This window comes from Poecilia reticulata, chromosome 3, assembly GCF_904066995.2.
Source record: "Poecilia reticulata chromosome 3, P_reticulata-male-v2, whole genome shotgun sequence".
Classification (NCBI taxonomy): Eukaryota; Metazoa; Chordata; class Actinopteri; order Cyprinodontiformes; family Poeciliidae; genus Poecilia; species Poecilia reticulata.
This window is the reverse complement of record NC_088832.1, coordinates 17,862,418-17,873,143: the sequence shown is the minus strand read 5'-3', so window position 1 is coordinate 17,873,143 and position 10,726 is coordinate 17,862,418. Positions and strand designations below refer to the sequence as shown.

Below are 10,726 nucleotides of genomic sequence, written 5' to 3'. Positions count from 1 at the left end.
AAGTTAGGGTAAGTGGGGGTAGACATATTCACACAGTGGTAAATACGTAACAGCCTACACAGTAAGGCAAAATTAAATTGTTGGTGCGCCTGCTTTTAATATTTAGTACAATCTCTTACTGTCATTAAAATATTTATCTTGCAATTACATGAAGTCATGTATTTGAATTCAGGTACAAGTTATTTTTACTCTTCATATACACAAATATCTGTTGTCAAACATGTAAAATAGACTAAAAGTGGGGCAAAATGAAAACTAATTTTGGATCTTTCCTTCCTATCTAACCATAAATATTCAAATTAAATCCCCGTAATTAACTTTTATCCTTTGATTTTTGAAAGTTTTCGATTTTCAGAGGACGTTAAAACACGATTAACTTGTTTATGCTGTAAGTTCAGCTATGTTACTGCAGGGGGCGCTGCTGTGGGTAGTTGGGGGTTTGCAACTCGACGCGTGGAGGTAAAAGGTCACTCTGTCTAACGTGTCATCAGACTGTCACCCGGTGTTACCGTGCCGGGGTTGCTGCTGATTCACCGATCCATACACTGAGCATCTACCGTCGTAACAACTGTAAAAAATGGCCAAAAAGCGGAGAGATGTACGAGACGCGGACAATTTGTCCTCATCGACGCAGACGGAAGTGAAGTCTGGCGACAGAGACTCTCAGCTTGTGAAAGGTAAGTTCCCTAAAGAGGCTAACTGTTGACCTGAGAGGAAAGGGGATTGAATACCTATTGGCAATACAAATTAGGCAACACACTGGGCTTCGGTCTTCTTATTTACACGAACATAGGTCAGTATTGAAGAGCAGGAGCTAAAGTTAGCCACAGCGAGCTAGTGAAAAATTACCCTCCAGCGATGACTTCGATGGTTAGCATGATACCGGTCTTGTGAGAAATTCTGTTCCCCTGTGAAAATCTGTTCCCCCTGTGTCGGGAGCGCGCATTGCAGCCAGAGAAGTGGATCCGGCGGATCTGACCGTTTTCACGGCGCAAGTTTGAAAACATTTGCTCTTTTTTTGCCAAAGTTAGGATGGGGGAACAAAATATTTTAACCGCCTGATAAAATCTGTTCCCCCTCTATAAAATGGAAACAAATTAATTTACCCACAAGGTCTTTTACTGCGTTCGTTCCTCTTATGATCAACAAGAAATCCTGCAAGTTTGAAAACATTTGCTCTTTATTTGCCAAAGTTAGGATGGGGGAACAAAATATTTTAACCGCCTGATAAAATCTGTTCCCCCTACATAAAATGGAAACAAATTAATTAAGTTATTGACTAACAATTTTGTTAAATAACTTTTCACATGTTGATGTATTAAGTTTTGGCTAAGTACAAATTATAGTAATGATAAAAATTTTCATTAACACTCAAAATAAGAATGTTAATGTTATAATCACCACTGTTAAGAATAAGTCTCACAGCAATGTCCAACCTCATGCTGTAGACCGACGCAGTGGAAACAGGAAAATCCACAACCTCTTTTGCTAGGAGTTTTTCTGTCAACTGAAATATACAGCTTGATTTAATGATTCAAATTTTAGGTAACAAATTAATTCACTGTACATGTCCATTTTATGTAGGGGGAACATATTATTTCAGGCGGCTGAAAGAGATAAAATATTTTATTCTCCAGTCCTAACTTTGGCAAATAAAGAGCAAATGTTTTCAAACTTGTAGTATTTCTTGTTGATAATGAGAGGAATTAACACAATAAAAGACTTGCAGGTAAATTGATTTGTTTCCATTTTATGTAGGGGGAACAGATTTTATCAGGCGGTTAAAATATTTTGTTCCCCCATCCTAACTTTGGCAAAAAAGAGCAAATGTTTTCAAACTTGCAGGATTTCTTGTTGATCATAAGAGAAATGAACACAGTAAAATACCTTGCGGGTAACTTAATTTGTTTCCATTTTATAGAGGGGGAACAGATTTTATCAGGCGGTTAAAATATTTTGTTCCCCCATCCCAACTTTGGCAAAAAAAGAGCAAATGTTATTAAAATCACAGGATTTCTTGTTGATAATAAGAGGAACGAACACAGTAAAAGACTTTGTGGGTAAATTAATTTGTTTCCATTTTATAGAGGCGGAACAGATTTTATCAGGCGGTTAAAATATTTTGGTCCCCCATTCTTACTTTGGCAAAAAAAGAGCAAATGTTTTCAAACTTGCAGGATTTCTTGTTGAAGATTATGGGAATTAACACAGTAAAAGTCTTTGTGGGTAACTTAATTTGTTTCCATTTTATAGAGGGGGAACAGATTTTATCAGGAGGCTAACATATTTTGTTCCCCCCCTGCTGGAAACCTGTGTTTATTGACTGACTTTTATTTGTCAGGCTTACGAGACAAAAGCTGAAAAAAGATCGGTTCTCTTCGCGGTTAAAATAACACAAAACAGCGTAAAAAGACCTCCACACAAGACCTTGTTTATTTATGTATGCATTTTTATTTTGACAGCTGCCGATTAAACTGAAAGTTACAACATTGACATGATTATATGAGTAGTTTTTACCGAGAAATCAATCAGAAGCGCTGTGAAAATGGTCAGATCCGCCGGATCCACCTCTCTGGCTGCAATGCGCGCTCCCGACACAGGGGGAACAGATTTTCACAGGGGAACACAATTTCTCACAAGACCTCCAAAGATGGTAACAGTTACACAGCCAAACATACTTCTTCTGTCTTTTAAAAATAGCAACCCGAGGCAGCTGTAACTATAACATTAAAATCATACGACATAATAAAGTTTTACCTCCTATGATTAGATAAATAGTTTAAAATATTCGTTGAACCATTGTTGATTTTTAGGGGTAGTTAACTAATTTAGTCCTGAGAAATCTACAGACCTAAAACAAACCGGAATCTAATCAAAGGAACTTTGTTCATCACTCGAGCTAGTTCTCCGATTCTTGGTTACAATTTTAGACATTGCTGGATTGCTGTGGCCGATAACACATTTATTTGTACGAATTGAGTGAAGATGTAAATTATAGGTAATTTAATTTAGACTTGTACATTATATCGAGTTGTAATGGTCTAAGGCTAAGCAAAATTAAAATTGCAAGGGGTGCCAGAGTTGCACTGCCTGTCGAGTCATGACACTCCCACTGCCATACATTCATGTCTTTTACACATGTTGTATTTATGACTCTCATTGCCTCATTGCAGGCTATTTTGACATTAACTGGATCAGATACTACTGCTCTAAGAACATGATTGCAGCAATTTGATGTTGAGAACATTAGAATAGTGTCACAGGATGTGGGTTAATTGCAACTGAGATATCAGTATAAGCAACAATTGCATTGCAATAACCTGTGGGCCTGACAAATTGTCACTTTTTTTCAATAACATTTTCTGGCATTTTAAAGAAATATGAACTTAGTAGTGGTCTGCTTAAAATCAGGGCTATTTGTACATTTTCTTGGCATTTTAAGTAATTTGTGTAGGGTTTCTTTCCTGAATTCCTGGAATTTTCTATACCAGGAAATTTTGTTGGCCAACAAGAGGCTTTACACAAACAGCCTCTTGTTTGTTGTGTAAAGTTGGTAACTTTCTGAAGTTTATATTGCCTAAATGTCCGTCTCACTCACTCTAGGTTTAAAGATCTTCTAACACTTGTTTCTTTATTTAAGTAAAAATAGATAAACTATTGTGGACTGTAACTGAATTATGGTTTTGTAACAATATAATGTATCTATCATTCAGAGCAACAGGTGCCTTCAATCAGAAGAGTCAGCTTAGCATGGCACTTTTTACCCCTAATTCTTGAGTTGGTTTGTTACTTTTTTTTGATCATTTCTGTTACATTTTTCCACCTGTTTCTAGCCATCATACATTTTTAATGAGTTTGATTAAACAGAAGAATGCTAAAAGGTTTTCAGAATAGCATGCCATCTTGAAAAAAGTCCTTAAATAGTTGTATCTTTCCTGAAGCTCGATTAAATGAGCTGTGATGGCAGTAGCAGGAGTCTGTCCCACATGAGAACCAGAGCTCCCTCAGGGACCTCAACAAGTGATGCAAAAGACATGCAAATGACTCAAAACTCCCGAGGAGCAGGATTATCTGGTTGCTTTGCAGTAACTATCATTTTCTTTCCTCACAGAGGCTCAACAAATTATAGGCGGCTCAACACGCATGTCTCTGCTAATTCTGGCATTGATATTTGCCTGCTCTGCCTCAGTCATGTACTTGGTCTACAGGAACTTCCCAGAACTTCGAGAGTAAGTTGCTGTTTGGTTTAGCAAATTTTAAACGGGTTATGTGTTGGGGGTGGCAGCATCAGACGTCGTACCTTTTAGTGTGAGTTGCTATTAATAATAATACTCTACTGTTTTAATTCTTTACTGTTGAATAGAATCATTTCATTCTAGTTGGGAGGCTTGCTTTCACTGACACAAAGATAATCTTTTGATTGAAATGCTCAGTCCTTTTTTTTCCTGACCAGTTTTTAAAGAGCTTCAGATTTTAATATGAAATTTTACTAATAACATGATCAGACTTTGTTTACAGTGGGGAAATAATAAGCAAAACTTAAAGTTAAAATGAACCTGCCAGCTCTTTTGTTGAACATAGATAAAGGGTTTATATCAGTATTTAAACTGAAGGAGAGAAATGTTTTTGATAAAAGCAAGAAATGGATTCCAACAGCAGAACATCTGTCCAAACATGAGCAATCGAACTGATGACTTATTAGAGGTAAATTAAAAACTATAGCTGCATCATACTTTTATTTAGTCATACTTCCTCACCTTTTACTTTGATTACCTCAAAACTATCGAGTGTTAAAACATGTCATGTTTAGAGGAATAGCAGCGCTAATGGAAGGACTCTGCTTTTTATCTGAGAATACATGATTAGAATTTTATGCTTTTTTTTCCTGAATTGCAATTGTCTTTCTTTTATACAGTGATGAAATGGAAAAAATCAAGATCCCTAAAGACATGGATGATGCCAAAGCATTAGGAACAGTGTTGTCCAAATATAAGGACACCTACTATACCCAGGTGTTGGTGGCATATTTTGCAACATATATTTTGTATCCTTAAATAGAAAAGAAATCCCTTTTTGACTAATGAATTTTGGTTTGTTTTTTGGCATTTATTCATTAATTTTGATTCAATTTTGTTTTGAAGTTGGTGTACTATTGTTACGTATGGCTGTTCTCTGATTTTATGCTCCCTACTATTGCTTTTCACTGTATAAAAAGTGTTTCATTGTGTTTGTAAAGTTGTTCACCTTAACACTTAAGTCAGCCTCCAGACGTTTGCTATCCCTGGATCGATCTTCCTCAGCATCCTGTCTGGCTACCTTTACCCTTTCCCTTTGGCTCTTTTCTTAGTCTGCTTGGTGAGTAGAAAAGCTTTATGCTGTATTTAAGCTGTATTTCTACAATTGAACATAAAAATCCATCGAACGAAGCATGCTGTTTTTTGTTTTTTTGCCAAGCAAAATACTTTTTCAGAAAGACTTATTAACATGGCTTAAATTTAAGTTATATAATATTACTAGTAAGATTAAACTTTTTTGCTGCTATTAAAATAGTCTTCCTTAAACTTATTCAATTATTATTATTATTACAAAATTTCTGACTTGGTGTACCACATGAATGTGCCACTACTGTTTTTATTATTTTCTCTGTCCGTCTTGCAACACTTTAAGTTTTCTATATTCTAACAATCTGTGTGGAAACTGTTTTGCAAAAAATAATTCATAAATGTGTTCATAGTAGCGAGGGCTGTGGTTGGAGCGTGAAAACCCAAAACCCTCAGCGTCATCTTTGGAACTTCTTGGTGTGGTTTCTAAATAACTGCACAACTGCTGTTTGATGTTAAGTAAGCTAAGTATACAGCTGCTGGTTGGAGATAGACAGTATTCTAATCTGCTGTTCATTTATTTATTTAAGGTTGCTTTTCAGTTTATGATTGTTAACTCGTTCTATGTGGCCTCTTTCCCTTTTATGTTTTAATATATCGTCATTTCTCTATTCTTCTGGCAGTGTTCTGGACTTGGAGCTTCCTTCTGCTATATGTTGTCATATCTGGTGGGCCGACCAGTGGTCTACAAATACCTCACAGAGAGAGCGCAGAAATGGTCCCAGCAGGTAATAATTCATAACTAGAAAATTCCTGAAGAAATTTAACCGGGGCCTGCCAAAGTGTGCCTGTCTGTTGGAGAATTCTGAAGACATAGAAACAAACGGAAACCAACTTAAAAAAACAAAGTTAAACAGAAATTAAATTGTAATTTTATGAATTAATGACTAGCCTATGAATGAAGCAGTCATAGCTCTAGACAAATATAGTGAAACTGTTGGGTTTTTATTTTTCTTTATGTTGATTGTACTGTGAATGTTTTGAAAAGTTTCCTCTTTGTGGTAATGTTTTACCGAGGTAGGAATAAGTTTCTTTTTTTTCTTTACTCGTTGGCAGGTTGACAAGCATAGAGATCATTTAATCAATTACATCATCTTCCTGAGGATAACCCCCTTTCTTCCGAACTGGTTCATTAACATCACCTCTCCGGTCATCAACGTGCCTTTGGGGGTGTTTTTCGTCGGCACCTTCCTCGGTAACATCCTTTGTGCTTTCTATTTCATTTTCCTTTTGGTGAGATCAGCTGTTTCTGACTCGCTTGCGTTTACCCCGGCTGCTTGACAGGAGTGGCGCCGCCGTCCTTCGTAGCGATCAACGCCGGAACAACGCTGTACAAGCTCACCACAGCCGGCGAGGCCGTGTCCTGGAACTCCCTGGCCGTGCTCGGCATCCTCGCCGTTCTCTCCATCTTGCCCGTCTGCTTCCAGAAAAAGCTGCAGCAGAAACTCGAGTAGGACTCTTCAAACACCTGAGCATCTCATTCGCCGACTGTCCCTACGGTTCCCTTTGCTCGGATCAGGACCTCAGCCGTCGCAATGTAGCTGCTTTCGCGTCAGTGTTGTGCGCGGATGCTGGTGTGCCGTTCTTGGAGAAGCCGTAACAAGCACTGACCACAAAATGCATGCTGTGGTGGATTTTTTTTTCTCCTCATGCTAAACAACGTGTAAACTACTTCTGTGCAGAATTACTTTCTGTGACTCATGTTGCTGATTCTGGCACAGTTTGTAAATAAGAAATTAGATTTATTTGTTTTTATTTAAGGCACTGCTTATTTTTGATTCTTTCCAGACAAGTACAGGTGCTACTGGTAGGATGCTTTCATGGTTTTGCTGCAGTGCAAAAGTTGTTATTCTGTCTGCAATAGATCCATAAGTATCTTATGGAAACTGTAGTGAACATCCACCTTTAAAGTCACCAGAGCAATAGTTGCCTATGTCTAGCTGAATAACACCTTCCAAACAGTCAAGTCTTTAATTCTGTTAATATTTATTTGAACATTTTTGTGTCTGGTTTTATCTCAATTATCTGTACCACCACAGCAATAATGTTACACTGTTCTGTTTTGATTTTATTATTTTAATGCCTAATTTCGTTAGGTTAAAAATGGATGTTCTAACTAAAATTGTGCCTGGATTCACTGCCACACTGTTCTCGTTTAAACCTCTATGTTAATATAAGCAGCCTAAAGAAGGACTTTGCTTTTTTTTCCCCAAGCATGCCCAAGGTTAATGTTTCATTTCCTGAGAAGATTTCCAGGGATTGATACTCTTCTGTTATCTTTAACTTATTCAAAGTAAATATTAATGAGAGGCGGTTTATGCTATTAAGAGGCCTGTATTTGTACACTTAAAAACACTTTTGACTTTGAAAATGGAACTTATTCATTTGGTGAGGGAAATCAATAAATCATGATGAATGCAGTCTTATTCCATTTTCCTATATGGTCAAAAACTTCTAACTTTATATTTCCCCCCCCCAAAAAAATGCAGGTACATTTTGATTGCTATTACAATGTTGTTTCCTACATAGTCCCATTACCAGCCCCAGACTGAATATTCATTTGTTCTAAAAGGTATTTTATTCCTAAAAATTAAGATAATTTTTGTCGTCCCCTTTTTCATTTATTTAAATTGCAGTATTACTTTGTGCTGAGTATTAAAGTCCTTCTGTTTCTGTAACAAACAGATAAGTTTATTTCTGTCCTGACTAAGCTTTTTTTTTTAAATCACCAATTAAAATAATTTTACTTTGCAATTAAAGTGTTGTCTGTAAAAAAAGTATGTTTCTTTTTTTTTTGTAGATGCTTGATGTTGAATTTCTCAAGTATGAGGTTTTAATGGATGGGTTAGTTTATTGCATTCTTTGTGTTCATAAAACATCAAGTTCACTTGAAAGACAATGTTTCTCTTTCGCTTCTCAATTATTGTCTGCTTTACTTCAAATAATAAAAAAAAAAACAATAAACCTTTAAATAGAGCAAGAGATTTCACACAAAGTGAATAGTGCCACCAAGTGGTGGTGATTGGTTATTCAGGCCATTCTTTATTCAAGTTCACTGGCAGAGCTTTTAGGAGGGATTTTAGATTCCTAAAATATTGACCACCGGCAGTTTCAGGTTTTTTAAATTTATATTATGAAAATGTACAGATCAGAGCCCCTGTTCTGCGTAGCAGAAATAATTTGGTCCTGTGTCTAGATATTTTAGAAAACGACTAAATAACTTCACACTTTAATAACTACAATAAGAATGCCTATCTATATATGAGCAACCCTTTGATTCTGACATCCTCTTCAGAAATAAAAGAATATAGCAAAAATATACTCTGTAGCCTTTATTTGTTTAAATAATTGGGGACGGACATCTGAAAGCTGAAAATGTTGCCACTGCTAGATATATGATCTAGCAGATCATCAATTCAAAAACGCCATGAACATTCAAACGTTTCCCAAGCATTTCACAGAAATATTCTCTGCATTAAGATAGGTTAACATTATAGGTATTTAATCTTTACTTAGAAGAAAATTTATTTGAGACAGTTACTCATGTAAGTTAAGTTTGTTCGTTAATTTAGAATCTAATGTTAGAAATCTAATTCAATTCTCATTTTAAAACTTGTGCCAATTTTAAGAGCCCAAATAAAGCGCGTTTGAATTGGTTCCTTGGAGCTTTTAATTTGAAGGGTGTTTTATTTTGAAGGAGGCATGAGCGGATGTGTGCGGATCGGCTGTACCTACTGCGGGTTCAGCAGCTAAATATGAGTGCAGTTTTTCGAGCCTCGCAGTAGCGTCTCGCACGTAATGGCCAGGAGAAATCACTTCTCCGAGTTACTTTAATATGCTCGGTGTTCCAGGTGTGAGGGCATCACCGGACCAGTCTCAAAATGACCACCGGCTTCAGCTCCGGTTCCTCCCGGTTCGCAGATTATTTTGTGATCTGCGGACTCGACACCGAAAGCGGGCTGGAACCCGACGAACTGTCCGGTAAGCCTATTAGCCGTTGGGATAAAATGTCGTGTTGATGCTCGGCGAAATAAGGAAAAACTAGATTGTTAAACGTGTGTTGCTAAAAAATTTTTTTTTTCCCTTTTGGGGCTCGTTGTTTTCTCTTGTACTCACTCTTGTTTGTGTGTGTGTGTTTTTGAGATGTAATGTCGGCTGTTGAGGTGAAAACGGATCGAGTATAATAACGCTGGGCCTAGTTTACCTTCTCTCCGCCTGTTTGTTTGTAACGCTCGATTAGGATCGACTGGATTACTGACTGGTTATTCCTCTTTATCTCATTTTAATTCAGTGGTTGTCCTTAACATCCTCTCTGTCCGTGTTGGGGTGTGTTGTGATGAACATTTTCAAGTGAAAAACACTCGGCTTTAAATGCACTTTAGAGCTGAGTACGTATATTTGTTAACAGTTGTACGTGCCTGTTACAATTATGTAAATGAAAATAGTCATGCACACATGATGTAGTTCAGACTGTCAGATGCCCCCTACACAATACCAGCATCCACCAGAGACACGCTGTACTTGTAACATTTTAAAAGGGCACACCCTTCCATTCAAAAACAATGACATAAATAGCTTAAATGCCTAATCTTAGCACAATAGTCCATCACACCCCCCCCCTCCCTCCCCTCCCATTTATTTTTATTGTTTTGTTTTGTTTGTTTTCTCCTCAGCGAAAGTATTGTGATTGAAAGAGACATCTGCAGCATATAGTTTGGGAGCTGAAGTGATGGGGTACAAGTAATTGAGACTTTCAAGGGAAAATCTTCACCCCGGCCTCCCGCTGTGAAGAAGATTTGATGGTATTTGTTATGCTGTGGGGGAGACACTTTGCTGCCATGGCGAGTGATTAGTTTAAATGCAACGATGAAGTGTGACGTGAGTGGCCAACACCGAGTACAAGTGATTGGCACATTGGTGGACGGTGATGTCAGGGCCTGCATGTGGTATTAAATCACCAGATCTCAGCTCAGCTGACATGCAGGGCTGATGTTTGCCTCCGAAATCAAAACACAAACTGAGAAAGCATCTTTTTATTGCCCGCTGACAATGAAACAGACCAGAAGCACTGTCAGTACTTTAGACAACAACTGTGCTAGTGTGCAGCAACAAATTTAACTAAATATTTTGAATTCAAGGATACCTTACCTTTGACGTAAGAAGCCTGATCACTGTTTTCAAATTTAAATACAGCACTTTATATCTTGTGACTCAGTTAACAGAGTCTGCTTTGGGAAGTTTTTAGGTTTGTTAATTTCCTTTAAGTGTTTTTTGCTGTTTTATGACATTGAGTTTTGTAAGATGGACCAGGCCTATTAGTGCTAATGTCAGGGTTTTCCATACTA

At 37.3% G+C, this 10,726-nt stretch overlaps 2 protein-coding genes across 9 annotated transcripts in view; both read left to right on the top strand.

Moving 5' to 3' along the window:
- Positions 1-448: 448 nt before the first annotated feature.
- On the top strand, positions 449-8,099 carry tmem41b (transmembrane protein 41B). The gene is made up of 7 exons (XM_008405265.3): positions 449-677; positions 4,112-4,229; positions 4,916-5,044; positions 5,262-5,355; positions 6,005-6,109; positions 6,438-6,576; positions 6,666-8,099. Exons 1-7 carry the CDS (start codon positions 578-580, stop codon positions 6,833-6,835), a joined length of 855 nt encoding a protein of 284 aa, XP_008403487.1. The 5' UTR covers positions 449-577; the 3' UTR covers positions 6,836-8,099.
- A 989-nt stretch (positions 8,100-9,088) lies between these two features.
- Positions 9,089-10,726, top strand: part of dennd5a (DENN/MADD domain containing 5A) — a 32,117-nt gene continuing 30,479 nt past the window's right edge. For 4 of the 8 annotated variants that reach the window (XM_017304024.2, XM_008405263.3, XM_017304023.2 and 1 more), the window contains exon 1: positions 9,089-9,362. In XM_017304024.2, coding sequence (XP_017159513.1) covers positions 9,263-9,362 — 100 coding nt within the window. In that variant the 5' untranslated portion in view covers positions 9,089-9,262. The remainder of the gene's footprint in view (positions 9,363-10,726) is intronic. The other 4 variants (XM_081605171.1, XM_017304026.2, XM_008405264.3 and 1 more) reach the window with 1 other exon arrangement.